The sequence below is a fragment of the Vipera ursinii genome (assembly GCF_947247035.1).
Source record: "Vipera ursinii genome assembly, chromosome: 3".
NCBI lineage: Eukaryota > Metazoa > Chordata > Lepidosauria > Squamata > Viperidae > Vipera > Vipera ursinii.
Genome location: NC_139516.1, coordinates 146,003,742 through 146,026,504, shown reverse-complemented (window position 1 = coordinate 146,026,504; position 22,763 = coordinate 146,003,742). Strand labels below are relative to the sequence as shown.

Sequence of the window (22,763 nt, the reverse complement as noted above, 5' to 3'; positions counted from 1 at the left end):
CTGCAGGGGCTGGCCTGGCACGGGAAGAGCATGCACCCACCCCAGTACTGTCCACCACCATGTTCTTGCTGCCACATTGCAGATGGTATCCTCAAACAATCTACAAAGTCCCCAGGTCTTTTTCTTGGTTGGGCCACTGAGAGCTAGTCCTCATCATTTTATAAGTGAAACATGGATTCCTACCTGCAGTATGCATCACATTACACTTGCAGTTGTCAAATTGCATTTGCCACTTAATGTAACAGTCACATCAGATATTTGCTCAAAACATTTTATGCAGCACCATTTAAATTAGCCCACGGGGGGGGGGGGGGCGAGGGATAGCCATTTGGTTACAATTGTATTAATATGCATGCAGAAATTGCAATTTTAATATGCCTGCCCATCTCTTTCCAAGTCGAATGTGGGAGCTGAGTAAACAATGAAACAAGAATGTAATTATTTTCCATGAGGAAGGATGATTGGTTCCGTACAGCCTATTCATACACCCCTTCTGGGCACATATTGGTTATGAAAAAAGCTGGAATATAATAACCTTTAATTGTGTACCGTCTCACCATGATCAAGTGAAGGGATTAGATGCTCTCCGATGCTTCCAAAAGATAATTAAGGCTCAGTTCCTTCCGTGAGCATGTTCACAGCTCATTAGACATTTTCAAAAGCTTTCACAATGTGCCTGCTGGTTGTATGAATAGTTGTGGCTATAGATAATAAATAAGCCTTTTTTATATGCAAAAACCCAGCCCCTGAAGCTGTGTCACAGTCACCTGAACAAAATTCGGGCACTTGGTTGCTGCTATGACCCCCATCCCATCTTTCTCCCATCCTGCCCCACTAAATTGTACATCCTCCTTCCCACCTCTGCCAATTAAAGTGCATCACCTTGGATTGTTAAGGAAGAACAGGTGGTAGCCATTTGTGCCCTCCTGCCAGTCTCCGTATTGGCTTTTCTTGTAGTGAAACCGATGATATGGTGATTTCATGAATGTGGGATGCTGTGAGGTTGTAACTGAGGAGTTCTCGAATCACAATTACATAACTGCAGATATACTACAACCCACAGAGTTATGAAGACCGTTCAGTACTGCTCATTCAGCATTATGGTAAGTTCGAACAGTGATGGAATGAGTGGTTGTGAAACAAGGACAACCTATATTTCATTTTAAAAAAACAATCCAGTAAAATTATTGCTGGAGGCTATAATCATTTTCAATTGCAAAAATGTTTTTTTTTACAATTCTGCTTTTAATCTTTACCCACTTTTGTGAAATGCCAGAATATATATTTTTTAATATTCTTCCATTTCAGTGTATTCTCATCATTAATGGTTAATGGTTAATCATTGGCTTGGTATCTATTATTAAGGCATTTATAAAAAAAATACACCATCTGGGTAGGAATGGGAAGCAGCAAAACTAAGTGTATGCTAGTAGAAAATAACAAACAAGCGCTTCAGTTTTTTATGTTTTTACCCAGGATTAAATTGGGTTTAGATTTTATATCATAATATGAAATAGTAAAGGAAACAATGTTAGGTCTGGAAAGCCAATAATCTAATCCAAGACATGGTAATATGGGAACAATTAATGCTAACATGCCATGCATATTTACTTGAAAATAAGATACGCTCTATTTTTATAACTTATTAGTCATTTTGCCTACCTTGCAAATGGTAGAAAAGGTAAACAAAAGGCAAGAATTAAAATAAATTACAAACTCAGTATGGGAAAATGTATTTACAACTCAAGGGCTACCATTAAGGAGACTCTCAATCAGCCATTTGTACAGTTGTTTGTTTGTTTGTGTGTGTGTGTGTGTGTGTGTATGTATCTGCTCCAAGCAAATACATCAAGAGTCTGAAATATCTGATGGAAGTGAAGTAGCCTTGCTATGACCGTGTTACAGTATTTGGATAATTTGGATTAAGGCTCAAAAATCCCATAAGTTATTAGTAATACTATGAGTTCACTAATAGGAAAGGAGTGGCTACTAAACAATACATAGCAGAAGTGCAGGTTTCACTGAACATTTATTGGATAATAATAATAATAATTGTAATTTAATCAATAGTTTTAATTGATTTTAATTTTGTATACTATGTATTTTAATTTTCCCTGTAAACCACCCTGAGTCCTACGGGAATAGGGCGGTATATAAATTTAAATAATAAATAAATAATAATAAATAAATAATGATGATGATGATGATGATGGAAGTGACCTTGGAGGTCATCTAGTCCAAGCCCCTGCTCACGCAGGAAACCCTACCATTTCAGACAAATGGCTGTCCAGTCTTTTCTTAAAAACTTCCAGTGTTGGAGCATTCACCACTTCTGGAGGCAGGTTGTTCCACTGGTTAGTTGTTCTAACTGTCAGGAAGTTTCTCCTTAGTTCTAGGTTGCTTCTCTCCTTGACTAGTTTCCATCCATTCCTTCTTGCCTTCAGGTGCTTTGGAGAATAGCTTGACTCCCTCTTCTTTGTGGCAGCCCCTGAGGTATTATGTATGAATGTATGAATGTAAGCATGTACGAATGGTCAGTACTTGTCATAACAATACTTGTCATTTTGTGAAGTACCGAGGTAGGGCTAATTCATTGGCTTCACTTCGAAGTAAGTGGCTGTTCAACCACTGTGCTGCTTAGAAGTGAAGAGGAGAGGACTCTGCATTACAGATAGTCCTCACTTAAGGACTGCCCTATTTAGGGATATTTTGACATTAAAACAGCACCGAAAAAGTAATTTTATGACTGTTCCTTGCACCTATGACTGTTGCAGTGTTCCTGTGGTCATGTGATCAAAATATGGATGCTTTGCAACAGTGGTTTTTTTATGACCCTCACCACATCCCCTGGTCAGATGATCATCATTTGTCTACTTCACAGCTGATTTCTAACAGAGTTAATGGAAAAGCTGGCAGTAAAATTACAAGCTGTGATCACATGATAGTTTGCTTAATGACCATGGGTGATTTGTTTAACAACCACAGTAGATGTGAGGTTGTAAGTCAGCCACAATCACATGACATTTCCCTTAACCCCTTTGCATAGGAACAGAGTTGCCCATCCCAATTGTCCTCATTAAAGGTGGACTAACTGTACAGTTTTGTTGTAGATTAGATTTGCTTGTAGCTTCACTGCAATACATTTCTCTCCAAAACGTCTCAAGCCTAGTATTGCAGGCAAAACAATTATATCAAATTCAAGGGGAATGAATCCAAATTGAGAATTTCCTGGACTATGCCTATTGAAATCAATTGTATTTATTAATATTTATTGATTTATTCATGTTTAATTAGTCTTAAATTCTATATCTGAATCTTCTGAAACTAGAATGAGCAGCTATAAACAGTCAAATTTTATAAAAAGAAATAGCTCCCTGGAAAACAATTTCATGTAGTTATCAGTACAATGACTGATAACAATAACAATTTATGGAAAGTCACTTAGATTGAGAAATATCCCTCTCCAATAAAATTCTGCATTTCTCATCTTCCACTCAGCAGTAAAATAAATCACAGTCCTTCAAACTGGGGGCTTGCAGAGATTTTGTCCCCAATGCTAGACTTCAGTTTAATAATTTACATTATGACTATTCTGTATAAATTTGTTTTCATAATATAATTATAAATTAAAGCATGTGCACATATAACTGGTAAACAGGAATAGCAAAGGTGGGTTTAAATTTATTTTGTGACCCTCCAGGTATCACAGACAGGTTCTTTTTAAAAAATATTTATTGTAATTTTGGTGTGGATGTATGTGTGATATTTTGTTTAGTACATCTTCTATGTACATGAAGAAGCACAGGAAAATAAAGCATTCCAATGTAACTTATACAACAAACATGTATACAGCCTAAAACACTTTGTATCTTAAGGGACAGGACAAGATGACACCATCACTCATTCTGTGTTAAAGTCTGTATAGACACTTAAATTTTTCCTCAACATGATAATGAAATAGTATCCTCCATTATACTTGAAGGCTACAAGTTAAGGGAGTGCACATGGCACATAATTCTTCCCTCCAAAATTTTATTGCAACCAGCAGTTTCCAGGTTTTGGTGATTACTGCTTAATTTTACTTTAGGCCCTGAGAATTTGTGGTTTATAATAACAAAGCAGTTGCAGTTGTTTCAAAATATAACATAGTAGCATTTGCTACATCTTTCAAAGATACTTTCATGGTTTCCTGTCTTTCAGCAGCATATGTTGCCTAGGCACCTTATCATTTAAAGAGCATCCTGTCCTGACCTTGTTAATATCTATAGTGGCAAAGCTCACAGAACATTCTTGTATAACAACATGCTATTGTAGTATAGATAGTCTATTTAGCAACTGAGTCATTTAGTAACTGTTCACTAAAAAATGAATAAGGTCCGTAAAGCAAAAGAAAGCTGAAATAAGCACAGTCAGTTTCACTTAATATCACTTTGCTTAATGGTGGAGTTGCCAATCCCTAACAAGAACTACTGTACCTGTATATCAGGAACATGAGAAGGTATTCATAGAAGTAAATCTGCATTTACTGAAGAATCTACTACGATTATCGGATACATTCAGCCTTGTCTTATCTTACCAGCCTCAGTCCTTTATCCATTTTTCTGTTGTATTGTAATTTCCCAAGTTATTAAAGCAACCCATTTTCTATTCTGACTAGTTTAATAATCGTGGGTCTTGAGTCAACTTATTCTAAATGGCTAGTCACGGATTTTCAGAGAAAATTTTCTGTTTTTTACCAGAGAATATGCACTTGAATGAAATGCAATAGCCTATAACTGTGGTGGCGAACCTATGGCACGCGTGGCACAGGTGGCACACAGAGCCCTCTCTGTGGGCACGTGCGCTGTCGCCCCAGTCCTAGGCCTTCAGCTGGGTTTTATAAAACCTTTTCACTTTAGGCCTCTGCTGCCATGTGCAAAAAAGAAAAGGTTCAGTTGATCAATCAATTTCAACTTCTCGTGAGGAAAAAAAAGATCACGCAAAGTTGGAATGGATTGATTGAACTTTTTAGTCCCACCCAGTCTGCCGTTACCACTGCAGCCACGCCCACCCAATGGGCCACACCCACCCAATGGGCCACGCCCACCCGGCACCTGACGATACATAAGTGGGCTTTGGGTTGCAGTTTGGGCACTTGGTCTCTGAAAGGTTAGCCATCACTGGCCTATAATCTGGGGTCCTGTAGAAAAGAATCACCACCAATGTTATCTGACATCAGAAACGCTATATTTAAATGCCACTAAAATGCCTCCTTAAGTAACACCAGCTGCCTGCAATTAGTGCAGGTTCGAGTCCCACCAGGCTCAAGGTTGACTCAGCCTTCCATCCTTCCGAGGTAGGTAAAATGAGGACCCAGATTGTTGGGGGCAATTAAGCTGACTTTGTAATAATGCCACTTGGGGTGTGTGTGCGAAAGCCCTAATGAGCAGGCATATACATAGAATGAAGGCTACTGCTAAGCTTGTAAGCCGCCCTGAGTCTTCGGAGAAGGGCGGGATATAAAATGGAATTAAAATAAAATAAAATAAATAAATAAAACACTGCAGTTCAATTCTGCTACTAACATGTAACAGAAAATTGCCATTGTCCAAAAGAAGAACAAAATAAAAGACCCCTGAATTTTCCGCTGTTGACCGTGCATGTCTTCTCCATAGGGCCAAATCTATCCAGTACACGGAATGGGAAGAATCAGAATAAAAATTTATCAGAATAAATATTTGAGTGTTTGAAAATGTATTATGGCTGAGAGTCTTTCCCACTCGTCTTTAGCTGAGTTAGATAATGGCTCTCTCTAAATGACCCTCAGATTCAGTTTTTAAAATATGCAGGTTAGTGAAACAACAGAAACTAGGAGGAACTAGAACCTAATAAAAAAATAATATAGAATGGTGGGTCCTAATTTGGCATGTCTTCTTATCTGTATTGAACTGTTGGCGTGTATCCCTAAAAGTTGGGAGCGTGATTTTTAGATTGAACAATCTGGGCAACTATAATCCAATTAGCATTTTAACTATTATTAGCAAAACCCTCAAAACTTCTAGACGTTGTTGTATTGCCTGCATTCTAGACACATTCTAGTGGGAGAAGCAAACAATTTCAGAGCTACTCATCAAACCATGGACAAGGACAAACCATGGTATAATGCCATCTAGTTAAAAAAATATTAAATATAAGGACTGATAAATGTGCATTTGTTTACTCTCATTTATAGGTTATATCTTAACACTTGTGTCAGGTACAGTACATTGGGTTAATTCATGGAGAAGATTTGGAGACAATTTAAGATACAGTAAGATGTCTCCCTCATCTTGTGCTTAACTTTTAACTTTGCAGCAGGGCATCATGGATTATTCCCTTGAATACTTTATGTCTTTGGGATGGATGTGAATGGCCTAGGTTGGTTCTTAAGGAAATTATTTAGGTAGAGAATGATAAAATGAACAAAATATCCATGAATTTTAGGGAGCCAGTTATAGTGTTCCAAGGCAGCAATGTATCCTGATTTGCTTACTGTTCCCACAGTAAGGAGCCTTGGTGGAGCAGTGGGCTAATGCCTCCTTAAGTAACACCAGCTGCCTGCAATTAGTGCAGGTTCGCATCCCACCAGGCTCAAGGTTGACTCAGCCTTCCATCCTTCCGAGGTAGGTAAAATGAGGACCCAGATTGTTGGGGGCAATTAAGCTGACTTTGTAATAATGCCGCTGGGGGGGTGTGAAAGCCCTAATAAGCAGGCATATACATAGAATGAAGGCTATTGCTAAGCTTGTAAGCCGCCCTGAGTCTTCGGAGAAGGGCGGGATATAAATGGAATTAAAAAAATAAAAAAAAATGTTATAGAAACATCCCAACAGCAGTTTTGGAGGGCACATTTAAGAAAACTCCATATATGCAACGCCATATCCTTGTGACTGTGGGACAGTGGTCATAATTGTTCTATCCTTTACAGAGGTTCTTTAAATTTATTGTTAGTCCTACTTATGATTCCTTTTCCCCCCTTGAAATGACAATAATCAGATCTAGTTCCTTCTTTTAAAAAAAGTTACATAATATAGCTAAATTCAGCTTGGTTGCTAATAGAAACTGAGAACAGATAGCTCCATTTTAGTCTGTGCTTGTTTAGTTGATTTCTAATTTACTAAATTGGTAGAATAATCCTCCTTAATTACAGAATTGGTGTTTGAGATTCTACCATACTTCTACTCTTACATTTCTGTTGATTTTTCCTTGTAATAATTGACTATATTATTTCTGAATATATTTTGCAAATGACTAGTCGCAAATTCTAACTCAGTTTCAAATGAGCAGGTAGAAGATTTCATATTTACCAGAAGTTATCAACTGCAATCATTATCAGTCTTCAATATTACATAAAACACTTATATCAAGCAAAAGAAGTCTCTTTAAAATCTCAATAAACTTTGACAGAATGACTTAAAATCTGAACTTGATCAACTCAGATCATGCTTGTTGTGGCAAAGGATCCCTTTCAACCAATAATGCCATTAAAATATTCTGTAAGTATCACAATCTCTTCTAAAATGTTATTATGCAAATTATACTCTTCCTAGATTGCTTTAAAAGGAGGTATTCAAATTGACAAATGTTGCCACCTTTAATTCCAATGCCATATGGCCTATTCTTTTAGGTTAAAAGAAATCTTGAAATCGCTCAACAGTTTTTGTTTAAATGTGTTCTCAAATTACTGCTCATTTTCATTAAGATGTATAAATATAAGAAATTGTTTCTGTTGTTAGCTTCCAGATGTTAAAACACAGGAAAACCAAAATATTTATTTCTTTATATCATTGACACTTAAAACTGGGATTTGCCTTGTTTTAAAACTTAAAACAACAGTGGAGAGCTTTGAGGAACCTCATTATTAAAGACAATGTTTTTCAAATCTGATGTCTATTTTTAGATTATTATTATTTTCTTAATATATATTCTTCATACACACAAATGGGTTTTTTTAATATAAATATTGAAAATGGATCATTAAATTGTTTGCATTCTCATACTTTGGTCATTTGCCTTTTTGCTGTGATTATCATCTATCTATCGATCATCTTCATCAATCATCGATCATCTTCATCAATCATCAATCATCTTTGATATGAATATGAACAAATAATGAATATAATTCATTATATAAACAATTCCTGTTTTCTTTTACCTTTTAGGAACAGCTGAAGGCTTTTGATCAAGAAGTAAATGAGTTTGTGGATTATATGTTTGGAGATAGAGGTATGCATTTTCTGGAGCTTTCTGGCTGCCCAATGATTTAGCAGGTATTTAGACATAATGTACAACTGAAAATTTGATCCGAATGACTGAGCACAGTAAGTGATGGAAAGATTTAGAAATTCTATTCCTTTCTTTTACTTCCCCAATGCTGAGCAATAAATAATATGATTATGATAATTTAAAATGTGAAATTTGACAAGATTTCATTGACTTCAAAATTCTTTCTTCATTCCTTTGTAATTTGGGAATGTTCAAGAGAGCTAAGAAATCCACTTGAGTATGTGGAAAAGGGAATTCTTTCTTCCCTCTCGCTTAGACAGAGATCAGGAAGCAGATTTTGTGGATCCAATCTGAATGTTTACCTCTTCCCTACTTTTTATTTTGTGTTGGATTTTTATATTGCTTGATCCCTCAAAAAATCTCTGGATGCCTTACAACATTTAAAAGTATATAATTTAAGAATCATGACCACCTGGACAAAACTGCATAAGTAATGTTTGCAATAGTGGCGAATATCTGTAGTTCAGGTGTAGCACGAGGTGAAGGTTTGTTTTCCGTGGGTTCTCGTGTTTCGTTACCCCTAAACTCTGCTGAATATGTTACCTAGCCTGGTAATGAAATGTTCAGAAACCAACCCACAAGCTCAGAGAATGAACTTTCAACCTCATAAGTAATTTAAAAAAATAATAATAATAATCAACGGGATTCCACAAGCACCCTAACCTTAACGTTGGGGAGCAGAACTAGGTCTCCAGAACACTTGAAGAGTGGGAGTTATATAAATCTCCACGTGTCAACCCTCCTACGTCGAACAGGCTAGGAGATCAATGTCATGCAGGTCAGTATTACTTTTATTATAAAGACATAGTAACATAATCCTGCAAGTCTGGATGCTCTTCCCCCTACCTTACTTCATCTTCCTTCTGTCTCTCAAGACTATTCTCTCTGCTCAGCACACAGGGGGATGCTGTTCCAGAGGTCTTGGGAGAGAAGCCCATAGTTCTTCAGTCCCTCAAGATGAAAACATTTAATGGAGGGGACCTGGAGCACACCTCTTCCAATCATGTTTACCAAATGGGCAGAAAATTTGGAGATACGTGGCCCTTCCGATAACCAGGCCCTTTGCCACGAGCTGCCCCACATGTGATGGAAAACAGTGCCTTAAATTGAGGCCAGCTGGTGACCCATTCAGCTTACATAGCAGCAATGACACATGGAGGAGTACTTGATTTCCTTTGCAATTAAGTAGATGCTAGTGAAACACATGTGGAAACAGACTGAATTGAAGGGACGGTTGATTTCTCATTCTTAACAATTGGGGCACATTTTTTAAGAATTTGTCAGTCAATTAAAAAGTAAGTATTAGGGCAAAGTGCATACGTTCATACAAATATATTGAAGAAACTATTTTGCAGCAGGTATAAGGACTAGGAAAATCTTTTACCATGCAGCCTGTATTAGGACAAGTTTTAGGAATTTTCATGTAAATTCTTACATGCTGCAGAATTTGGCAAGAAAAGTAATCAAGCCTGAAATTAATAACTTTATAATTTCTCTATTATGTATCATATATTGTGTGTGTGTGTGTGTGTGTGTTAAGTATGAACCATGTGTGGAAGTATGAGCCACGGTGGCACAGTGATTAGAATGCAGTATTGCAGACTAATTCTGCCAACTGCCAGCAGTTCGATTCTTACTCAAGATTGACTCAGCCTTCCATCCTTCCGAGGTTAGCAAAATGAGGACCCAGATTATTGGGGGCCAATATGCTGACTCTGTAAACCACTTAGCGAGGGCTGTAAAGCACTGTAAAGCGGTATGTAATTCTAAGTGCTAAGTATGAGAAGCTGGAGAAGTACCGGGGTCTGAAGGAGGAAGATGTGGCAAGGCCGAATGGCCCTAGTAATTTGTAGGAGCACTCTGGGCTGTGACTCCAACAGATCTCAGGAACCTACATTTATTTTGCTTATAAATAAAAGCTTTTTTAGTTCCGTGAATTTACACTGTAAAAGTATGTTTAAATTTTCAACAGTTTCAACAGATTTTCTACTTCATTTATTATTGTACATTTGGCAGCCATACTTTATACAGGTAATCCTCTACTTGTGATCATTCATTCAGCAACTCAGGGCCCTCCAACTCCTTAAGGCATTCCATGCTCCACATAATGACCACAGTGGGGACAGCCGGGATTGCATGGATGCCTTCCTTAATGACAGCAACAACTTAAGGACTTTATTCTGAGCTCATTTGGGGTCATAAGTCGAGGATTACCTGTAGTTTAAACAAATCATTTACAGTGCATCAAATAATTATTGTTATTTGCCCCAGCACAATATTTTTTTTACAAATAACCCTCTATGCTGTGGTGGACAGCTTAGTTGCTGTAGTATGACTAGGATATGATAGCTGCTTCCCATAAATTTAAGTTTTTTTGAGGTGCAAATGAAAACATGTGTTTGCATGTGTGTATGAGTATGTATGTCAATAACCTTAATATATGATTATAATACCTAACAATTTAATTGAGTATTAAAAGAATAAGCAAGAACTGATCGTGGTGATTAATTTTTTTATTGGGATATATTTTATTGTCATTTCTTCAGATCCCAGGGTCAGAGGGTGGCTTATGCTGGATTCATACTTACCTACTTTTGCTCTCACCATGCTATATCTGCTCTTGATATGTCTGGGCACCATGCTTATGAAGAACAGGCCTGCTCTGTCACTCAGGGGTCCTCTTATTGTGTATAATTTTGGAGTCACAGTGCTATCGTTTTACATGCTAATAGAGGTATGCCTTCTTAACTGAGCACAACTTTCTTTTCTTGTTCTTTTAATTCAATTGATTGGGATTTGGTAAGAATTATTTATTTGGGTCAAATTGACTTCAGCCTCCCCAAAGTGGAATTGAGTGATGTTTTAAATGCATCTATGCTGTACATTCAGGAACGTCTATTCTTTTAATTTCTGTGATCTCTATGACTCAACAGGGGTAAAAAAAAACACCACCACCAAGGCACTGTACATAGCAGCATAAAAACAGGCACTAAGCATTAGATCCATAAAAGCAGGGGTCTACCACACTAGACAGGACCCATTGTTTAAAATATACAGAGGCAGTGCAATACATAGTGGAAGGGTGTAAGAAGCAGGCAGGACGGCATATACAACCAGGTAGGTTGTATGCAGGAACATCTGCACAGTGGGCTAGACCCTCCCAAGTTCAGATGGGAGATTCCACAAGTGGTGGAGAATTAAGAGGGCTAAGATTCGGTAGGGCAGATCCAGACAAACGGCAGGTCACGATAATAGAAATTTTGGTATTAGGAAAAGAACAGAAGAGAACAGTGGGGATAGATGTAGCAGTGCTATATGACAGCAACATCAGGCAGAAGGAGTCTGAGAAGCTGGAGAAGTACTAGGGTCTGAAGGAGGAAATGGAGAAGATGCGGAAAGTAAAGGCCAGAGTAAACCCAGTGGTGGTAGAAACACCCAGGGCTGTAACTCCTAACAGGTCCCAGGAGCTCTCTGTCAACAAAAGTGCAGTACTAGGAACAGCTAAGATACTGCACAGAACCCGCAAACTCCCAATCCTCTGGTAGAGGATGCGAGATTGAGGAAGGATGCCCCATCTATAAGGGGGAGAAAGAATTGTCTTATCTGTCATCTGTCTATCATCTATCGCTATCATCTACTGTCTATCTCTATCTGTCTATCTCTATCTATCTATCTATCATCTATCTATCTATCTATCTATCTATCTATCTATCTATCTATCTATCTATCTATCTATCTATCTATCTATCTATCTATCATTATCTATCAAAATAGATAGATTCTATTCTTGGTCATTTGGGTGCTTCAAATTTCATACCGGTACTTCTCTTTTCCCAACACACTGCTGTTTTTCTAATGAAATTCTGTTTAAAAATAATCTTTCTACAATCTCTGATTTGATGCAATAACACATAGTTGGATATAGCTGTTCCTATTTAACTAAATCTGGATGTCAACCCCTAGCCCAGGGGTAGGCAACCTCGGCTCTTTTATGACTCATGGACTTCAACTCCCAGAATTCCTGAGTCAGCTGACTCAGGAATTCTGGGAGTTGAAGTCCATGAGCCATAAAAGAGCCGAGGTTGCCTACCCCTGCGCTAGCCAATTAAACAGTAACTGTTGCTGCCAGAGTATGAAGGGACAGTCTTTTGCTAGCTAAAGTGCAGGCAAATGCCTTTCTTTAGTCTTCCGTTGAACGCTTAAATGTCAGAATTTTGAATATTCCAGGGATATTCCTGGAAAACAGACATGTTAATAGCTGATTTATTAAAAAACCACAACAATGCCTAGTAGTATCGCAAAGACCATAGTTTCAGACATCATTCGGTGCAATGATGTTCTCTCATTATGGATGACACTCACCACATTTTGATTATTCAGCTTAGTTCATATCATACACTATATTCTAATAATTTATTTTTCTGGGATAGAGGCGCTGTTGTCTTTAAGTACTGCCTGCCTTATATCTCAGCAGCCCATGTAAAACCATGGATTTGAAAAGCATCTAAAAATAGGCAACCTACATAGAAAGCAGAGCTTCGGCAAAGCAGGAAATCTGGATTGCTCCTTGAACAAAGCAGTGATACAGGAGCTCCTCTCCTGCCCTAGATTTGCTTTTTAGATTCTGCACTGATTTTCTCCTTCTGAATCTATCTAAAAAGAAGCAAAACATCTCCTTTCAGCATTAATTAAACTTGGATTTGGTTTAAACACTTGACTTATCCTACCTCATCACAATACCACCACAAAGAAAAAAGTTTCATATTATTTACATTCATGCAATACAGAAACGGATAAAATGATAAGTATGATAAGTAAGTTTGGAGTTTTAGATTCCAGTCCAGATGTATACTGCTCAAAAAAAATAAAGGGAACACTTAAACAACACAATGTACTGTATTTAATAGTAGGATGTCTTATCTTGTGTTCCGTTTACTTTTTTGAGCAGTATATTTTGAAATGCAGACTATTTTGAAACTAGGACCTTAGTTTGCATCATTTGTGGATCATTTGCTTCAAGCAGCACTGCATCATAGCAACTCCAGGCACCTACCAACGAGCAGAATTTACACAGGAAGGTCTCTGTCTTAACCACTAATGAATATTAGGGGGGAAAAATCTGAGTGACTCATCGAGGTGCTTATATCTTTTGCCACTTCCTTCATAAGTCAAAGTGGACTATATTTATTTGATCTTTATTCATGGTAACTGGCCTACTCTCTTTAATGGTTGCAATATATGTTATGGCAATAAGCAAGCAATATGTGTTACGGCAATAAGTAAGCAATAAACAATTGCTTTTTGACTAAATTTTGTAGCAAACAGATTGCTGACTCATACAAAATAATTGCAAAAAGATAATTTAGAAAGAAAGAATTCTTGATTTATGTCTCTGACATCCTTCCAAAGGACACGTTAAATGGAAGTTGTTGTTTACAACCACAGAATTAATTCTAGCAGTGAAAGAAAGAGAGGAATATAAGGAACATGCGAGAAAGTTCCTTGCAAACTTGGTTCTAGGGTTTTAGCTTTATCAGCTTTTTAGTTAAACCTTCCAGCTGAATCCACAAAACAAAAACTCTCAGGTTTCTTGTCTGCCTTCATAACTTTGTGCCACTTGTAAGCATGATGACAAATGATACCCAGGCTGTTCTTATGACTAAGAAATATGCACTCCATTAGGTTCCTGCAAAAATATCTCTCAGGAGGCAAAAATCATGTTGCTCTTTCCATTTGCTTCCTTTGCATTCCTCTGAGACCAAACAGGTTCATTTCAGAAAGCAAGGGGCACTGTCAAATAATGAGCCATTTCATCAGATCACTAGCATAGCAGATTTATACCTCTATGTGAGATTGCATTTGATCTTTTTATATGTGCCTGCCATTTGCTATTAAATGTTTGCTGTTTTGTGATTTCCAGATTTTTATATTAATGCTTACTTCATTAATATTTTCATGTTTAACTAGTTAACAAAATAAAAAATATAAATACATCAAACTATTAGTAAGGACTGGCGTTTCCCAATCATATCTGCTTGACCCATCAGAGCAGGGAGGCAAGGAATGTTATAGGTCCCCTCCACTTCTCCATAGTGGATCGCTCCCTGAAGTACATCATCCCTATAGAAACAAGATTGACATCCCCCCCACACGCACACCCCGCCACTTTGATGGTCTTTTGAAAATTCCTGAAAATACATTTCTGCCAACGAGCCTGGGACATCAGGGAGATATGGAGTCCATCAGGCAATTGTCTGATTATTGTCACCAGAGGCATTTTTTTTTTGTATTTTGTATTATTTTACTTTTGTAAGCCACCTGGAATCACTGTGAGTAGGGTATATAAATAAATAGATACATAAATACATAAAATTACTTCAAAAATTAATAATTAAAAAAGAGAAAACTGGTCTAAATAGTATCTTAAAAACTCCAAAACCTTTTACTCCTTTCCTTATCCCTTTGTTAACAAAAATCTAATCCAAACTCTGGCAAACAACCACATATAAGCAATGATACTTTCAACGGTTAGGCACCTCATAGGACAGAGCTCTCCAACCTTTCCAGGTTGGGTTTCCGGAGGGAAGGGGAGGAGCAGGGAAATGCGCAAAATGGGCATGTGCACACAGCAGCACTAACACCCACGTGCATGCGCAAGTGGGCCATGCATACCCAAAGCAGCACTGGTGGTGGTGCTGATGCCTGCACACATGCACAAACCAGCCACTAGTGCCCGTGTGATGCTGGTGGCGGCATCGCTCGCGCCCCCACGCATACATAAACAGGGCCGCTAGCACCCCATGGTGGCACTAGTGTGAGTGGGGAGGGTGTGTGCACACGTGCGCACACTCGCCAGCCATTCCAGCAGACCACAGACCAGTACCGGGCTGCGGCCCACAGGTTGGGGTCCCGTCATAGGAGATGATATGTCTTACATAATTAACAAATGCTTGCTAGAAAAACACTGCTTCGTTATTTCCTCACATTCAAAATAACAATGGAGTTGAATTGTCAAAGTTTAAGGTAAATTTAAACTATTTCAGTTTTGCTGCAAATTTTTATTAAATTTCTTGACAAAGATCACTGTATTATGGTAATTCAGTTTAATTGTAAGTTTTGGAAATTTGGGTGAACAGTTCCAGTCATCTGCATAAAAATGCAAAGGAATATTACCAGAGAATTGAGTGTAGCTGACTTTGGGAAATCAAGAACTCTAAAAGAAACTACTTGGATGAAGATTTATTTTATTAATATATTTAAAACTGAAAATCTCTTTTACTTAAATCCCAAGTGCATGCCATAATTAATATAAGATTTTATTTAGGTGTTTGTTTGTTCTATTTATATAGGCACCCATCTCACATATGTGACTCTGAGAGGCTTACAAAATTAAAAACACAAATAATAATAATAAAAAGAAACCGTACGAACAAAAATATTTAAAATATAAAAACTGTTAAAAACGTTGTTTCCCATTCAAAATAATAAATATGTTTTCTCTTTCAGCTAATTCTTGCTACATGGGAAGGAAATTATAACTTACAATGTCAGAACTTGACCAGCGCAGGAGAAGCTGACCTCAGGGTAAAAGAAATTTAATAAACAGGGAACACTGATGTGTTCATGCATGGTTTAAGGCATTTGATTCCAACAATGCAATCTGCATAGGTGTGGGATCTGAAAACCCTAACATTTCTTACAAAGACCCTTAATGCATTTGGAGAGTGTTACATTGAAATTTTCTCCTGTAATACTTTATATGTAATGTTTTGTACAGACTGAGAGAGACTTAGCAGCTATTGTCTCATTGAATTTCTTTGAGCTTACTTTGGACAGATATGCGATTGCATTGTCTATGCTTGATTTATATGACTGCCCATTTTACAGCAATGACTCTGGGTGACATAACATGGATTAAAACAGTAGATGCCCAAGATCAAATCAATAATCCCAATCATTAAAAAAAAATCGCATCAGCAGTAGAACTCACCTAATCCCTTGGTCCAAAAGCCTGGGAAAACACTCTTCTGTGTACTTCAATTTCAGTGACTGGAATTTTTGTTTGCTATATTTTTGTTATTATTTCTTACTTTTTATGCACAAGATTCATTTTCCTAAAATTCTTGTACAGCTGTTTGCTTTTTATTGGCAAAATCATCATCAAAATTATTTTCCTAAAAATAATAGAGAAGGGTTTACTATGCTCCGTTGTGACAGACATGTTTGGACAACACCATGTCCTTCTTCGCCTGGGTGAAGAAGCACTGTACAGATAGTCCTCGACTTACAACAGTTCATTTAGTGACCCTTCAAAGTTACAGCGTCACTGAAAAATGTGACTTACGACCATTTTTCACACTTAGAACTGTCACAACATCCCCATGGTCATGTGGTCAAAATTTGGATGCTTGGCAACTGGTCCATACTTATGACGGTTGCCATGTCCCAGGATCATGTCATCACCTTTTATGAACTTCTGACAAGCAGTCAATGGGGAAGCCAGATTCACTTAACAACTGTGTTACTAAGTTAACAACTCCAGTGATTCGATTAACAACTGTGGCAAGAAAGCTCGTAAAATGGGGCAAAATTCACTTAACTGTCTCACTTAGCAACATAAATTTGAGGCTCGATTGTGGTCATAAGTCGAGGACTGCCTGTACCTAGGGTGAGAATGAGTGATTATGCCTTTGACACCGTAGTCCAGCACCTTCCTTCTCCTACATCCATTTAGGTGCCTGAGTAGGAAGTCAGTGCAGAGGCTTTCCACACATTCTGGAAGACCCAAAAGGTTACGTAATTAGCATACATGCTTGAGGGGGTGCTTTTATTAGTTGAACCCTGGTAAAATGCAAATCAAATAACTTGACTGGAACCAAATGGCACCTTTGTCATTTCCTTACCATTCAGCTTCAGTTTTGGTTTTGTATTTGAGCAGAGGCCTCCAACCTTATCAGGGACCGGTTATGTGGAGAGAGGTTTTTTCCGTGGACTGGAGGGGGCGTGGTTTTGTGTGCTGCCTGCATTTCGCAGATGGGGCTTTGTTTGTTTGCGTGGACCAGATGCTGGTGTGCCACAGCCCGGTACTGGTCCACGGACTGGGGGCTGGGGACCCCTGTGTTTGAGGATTCAGTACAGGTAGACCTGTACTGTACTGAATGTTTAGTGACCATTCAAAGTAACAACAAAAAAAAGTGACGTATGACAGTTTTTCACACTTGTGACCGTTCCAACATCCCCATGGTCACACGGTCAAAATTCAGAGGCTCGGCAACTGACTCATATTTATGACGGTTATGGTGTCCTGGGGGCCATGTGATCACTTTAGGCAACCTTCTGACAAGCAAAGACAATTGGGAAGCCAGATTCACTTAACAGCCGTGTTACTGACTTAACAAGCTTAGCGTTGATTTGCTTAACAATTGTGGCAAGAAAGGTCATAACATAGGGCAAAACTCACTTAACACGTCTCACTTAGCAAGAGAAATTTTGGGCTCAATTGTGGCCATAAGTCAAGACTACCTGCATTTTTGTCTTTCTCAGCTTTATTAGTGGTTAACCCTACTGCACTTACTAAATGGAACAGCTGCTATACCCCCCCCCATTGCCATCAAAATTTCTTGTATTGACTCTTTTCTCTGGATCTTTTAGACTGTACACTGCCCAATTGTAGATTTACCTAAAAGGTAAAGGTAAATGTTCCCCCACACATGCGTGCTAGTCGTTTCCAACTCTAGGGGCCGGTGCTCATCTCCGTTTCAAAGCCGAAGAGCCAGTGCTTGTCCGAGGACGTCTCCGTGGTCATGTGGCCGGCATGACTAGACGCCAAAGGCGCATGGAACGCTGTTACCTTCCCACCGTAGCAGTCCCTATTTTTCTATTTGCATTTTTTACATGCTTTCGAACTGCTAGGTTGGCAGAAGCTGGGACGAGTAACAGGCGCTCACTCTGTTACGCGGCACTCGGGATTCGACCCGCCAAACTGCCAATCTTCTGATCGACAAGCTCAGCGTCCTAACCTACTGAGCAACCGCGTCCCTTAGTTTTACCTAGACTGGAATAAATTCCACATTCATTGATTCTGAAGTCAGTTATACCCTTCTGTTAAAAGAAAGTTTTAGATTCCGATGCCAGTTTGAACATCAGTAACTGGCATTGACAGGTAGATAGTTTTTTTATTTGCTGTAAATAGTAGATTAGTAAAGGTACTTTCCTCTGTAGAGCTTAATTTTCCAGCTGAAGCGTAACTTAAAAGTCTGTGTGAGGAAATACATAGAAAAGAGTGTTTTAAAACAACAATGGCTTGGAAAAGCTGCATGGCATTTTAAGTGGAGTCATTTCTAAGGCACCGAATTCCCAATAAAATCAACTTGAGTTTAATTCCAAGGACATATATGGTTATTATCAGGATGTATAACTCCTAGAAACTGAGGCTAAAAACCATTGTGTACCTTCTTCATAATTAAAATACAAATATGCTCTCAGCAACATTAATCTTCATTTTTAGCTACTGTAGAATATCTTCAAAATGAGTTAGTATTTTGTTCTATGGTTTCTTTAAATCAACTGAATATTTGCTTTAAGATGACATTATTAATTTTTCAGATTCTTTCTTGCAGGTGGCCCGGGTGTTGTGGTGGTATTACTTTTCCAAAGTCATTGAATTTGCTGACACTCTTTTCTTTGTTTTGCGAAAGAAAAATAATCAAATAACTTTCCTTCATGTTTATCATCATGCCACCATGTTTAACATCTGGTGGTGCGTCATGAACTGGATACCTTGTGGACAAAGTGAGTATTTAGAGATGTCAATTAAGATACTGCAAAACAACATACTTGGTTAACTTTCCCGTAGAATTTGTCTGATTGCCAATCTGCATCATTTTTTTTAAAAAAAATAGCGGGTGGATGTAACAATACCTTTAGTAAACATGAGCAAAAGATGGCTCTGAATCTGAATAAACATTCAGCGATAGGTAAATAGGTGAATGTGGGAAGGCTGCAGCAGGTTACACTGCAAAGAATCATTGCTGTAGATGTAAGGAAATACCTGTAGTTCACAATAGCATTGGCGTACTCCAAATGATCAGTAAATGGCAGAAAATATTTTGCCATCCAGATTTTGCAGCCAGAATATAGTAAGGGCAGAAAAAAAAACTTAACCATATTTAGATAAACCATTTGTGCCATAAAAATCAAGTTGCATTCAATACTAAGAAAACTGCAATATGTTAAGTGTCATAGATTGTTACTTAAATATAATGCTGCTTCACAGAAACTATTTTATAATGAATATATGACAACCTATTTAATTATGTTTACACAGGTTTCTTTGGACCCACTTTGAATAGCTTTATCCACATCCTCATGTACTCCTACTATGGGTTGTCTGTCGTTCCATCCATGCGTAAATACCTTTGGTGGAAGAAATACCTCACTCAAGCACAACTGGTACAATTATGTTCTTATTTGATCTTAGTAATCACAGTTTAAAGAGTAAAAATCCTACATGTTGAAGCAAGATGGAATTATAGGGACAAACCGCTTTGAAATGAAGATAGAACTGAGGATAAAATCAGTTTGGGTGGTATATTATTCAGCTTTACGAAACTTCCACGGCAAGCTTTTTATTACACATGGAAGTTAACGTTATGCACATTTGAATCCAACTATTTCTGTAATGCAGTGATGGGCAAAATAGGACCTTTATATGTTGAGCTTTGCTCCCATTTGCTTTAATCTTCATGATCAGAAATGATGGATCTGAAAGACCACACTATCCCCTGAAGTATCACAGAAAGAAAATAGGTTTGATGAGCAGAGCAGCTGTAAATCAAGAAACACGAAGTGGCTGATATTTGAGCAGTTATGTTAAATTAGAAGATAAATGTGCATCATAGCACTTGTTGGTAAATGGAGATGTATTCCAGTTTTCCCTTATTCTGCTCTAGCCTTCTCCCCAAATGCCAGAATCTTGAACAAGGTCCCTTCCCAAGCAACTATGGAGGGCTATAGATCACTGCCTTAGCAGAATAGACCATATATAATGATCATATTATGAGGATTGATTTGAATCCGACAAATTCATTCTGCAACTGGTGTGATGCTTTTCTCTTCTTTTAACAGATTCAGTTTTTGCTCACCATTACACATACGCTCAGTGCAGTTGTCAAACCTTGTGGTTTTCCTTTTGGATGCCTCATCTTCCAGTTCTCCTATATGGCCACATTGGTGGTTCTGTTCATTAACTTTTATGTCAAGGTAAGCCAAGCAGCAAGAAAATGGAGAGGTGCATGCACAGGTCTGTTGTTGAGGAATGAAAGTTGAAGCTTGAAACACAAGCACCTCTGCTTTTGGGGTTTAAGTAATAAGTTGCTTCTGATTGATTGTCCAACCTAGATTGGTGAGAGACTTTGTTGCTCTCTCTTGACACGCTTCTTTCCCCCATGAAAGGTGAAGGCAAATTAATAACCAGATCAGATTTCTATAGCTACTAATAAGGGGGACAAAGAAAATAAATATTTTAAAACCTACAAAGATATATCTGGCATAACGTTGCTGCACTTCAGTTCAGAAAACCAAAAAACACATCTCAGTTTGCAAGAACACTTGGCTGCAACTCACAGCCATGTTTTTCCAGGATCACCTTTTGCAGTTGGGAATGGGGCCCTAAGCACCTTTGCTTAAACAGTTACTACATGCATATTCCTGCATGCTCTGAAGTGCCTTTTTGTCCTTTACTTCAAAGCACTGCACAGCCTTACTTGCTAAGGATTGATGGATAGAGGGATAATCAGTCTAGTTCTAACTGCAAATCAATAGTAAGTTAATTTAGGCCATTGGATACAACCTCCTGCTCACTGTGTGAATTCAAAGTGAAGTATACCTGATAGATGGTTATATAGCCTCTCCTTTTTAGGTAGAGGCTATACAAATAGGGGCAAGTTATTCCTCATGTGAACTTTATCCAGCTTCTGCTCCTCATATGCTATGTTGGGCTAACTTAAATCTTCCCATAGAAACCCTTGTGGAAATTTGAAAGTCCTTCTGTATTGCTTTTTTTTTAATCCCATTTATATCCCGCCCTTCTCCGAAGACTCAGGGCGGCTTACAATCTAAAGCACAACCTGTATGTTGTTTCTAGTTGGTTCACATCTTGCTTCTTCTGTTACGTTTATATTGCATTCTCTTGGTACCCAAAGCTATGTTGTTTCGTTATCTGAGAAACTGTTGTCTTTCGGAAATGGTTTACTCAGTGCTGTTATAAGAGCTAGGCCCCTCATATCTCAGTTTTGCAAATCTAGTGCCTGTGAGTTTTTTTTAAAGTGGGAAAGAAAGGTAGGAAAAATATACTGTCACCCTTCTTTTCATTATGTTGTCTTATAACAAGAAATAATGCAATTATCAGGATAAGTATGATTGCATAATGGGCAAAAGATGAGCTGAAAGAACTTTTCTGCAAAATTCTGCTACCCACAAACAGAAGATTGTTGGATCTACGTCCAGGATGGGGTGGGGTGTGTGTAAGAAGGAAGGGGCAAAGCAAAGGTGCAATTTTAGCTGCCTGTTTTAACTGTTCCACAAAGTCAGAAGGGATAGTTCTACAAATTAACTTGCAATAGCAAGATATGAAAATATTAAAACGTGGGCATTACCTACTACGAAAGTATTGCATTGATATGAGGCTGCATGCTGTTTAAACATTAGACAAATCATATTTGCATGCTTCTTTATATCCACGTATAATCACCACTTTAACTTTTCTTTTCAGACATATCGGAAAGCATCTTCAAAAGCTAATGTGAAAGAGAAATTTCTGGTGACAGAAATTAAGAATGGGTTCCATAAAGACTACCTAAAGGAAATTAATGGTGCTCTAAAGAAAAAAGTACAATAACCGTATTTTTACTATTACATTGTAGAATACAAATACCTCTCACAACACTTTTCTAAAACAAAGCAAAGCTATTATAAATGACTTTAGTACAATTTTAAACTCGGTGGTAACTGATTCTTCTACTCCCCATTTAACTGACTTCTTTTTAATAGACTTGTAAATGGTGAAGGCACTTACCTCTTTTATTGGGCTGAAGGCAAGTGGCATTCTGTAATTCTTAATATAGAGAATATGCCTTGAGAACTTTCCCTTTAATAACAAAGATTTGGATATTCTTGAATGGAATCTAAAAAGTTAAGCTAGCAGCACACTGCAGTCTATGAGAAAACAATGTGTATTATTTGTTCAGTGATACAGCTCACTCCTTTTTTGTGTTCTCTTAGTTTTACTTGATTTATAATAGGGGGAAAAATCTTGTGTGCTCAAAATCTTGGTTGTTACCTTGATGGTGCTACAGATTGCTCTTATCACCCATTCTAGAAACAGGATGGAATATATAGTGCAATGGGATTAATTACAAATTCACATTTAGCTACAGTGAAACCATCGGAACATTAGTGTG

At 37.9% G+C, this 22,763-nt stretch overlaps 1 protein-coding gene across 1 annotated transcript; it reads left to right on the top strand.

The window, feature by feature from the left end:
- Positions 1-8,186: 8,186 nt before the first annotated feature.
- Positions 8,187-22,201, top strand: ELOVL2 (ELOVL fatty acid elongase 2; the record flags this gene model as incomplete). The annotated part of the gene is made up of 7 exons (XM_083360392.1): positions 8,187-8,244; positions 10,851-11,038; positions 15,811-15,888; positions 18,924-19,095; positions 19,631-19,755; positions 20,431-20,565; positions 22,076-22,201. Exons 1-7 carry the CDS (start codon positions 8,229-8,231, stop codon positions 22,199-22,201), a joined length of 840 nt encoding a protein of 279 aa, XP_083216518.1. The 5' UTR covers positions 8,187-8,228.
- Between the last annotated feature and the right edge of the window lie 562 nt (positions 22,202-22,763).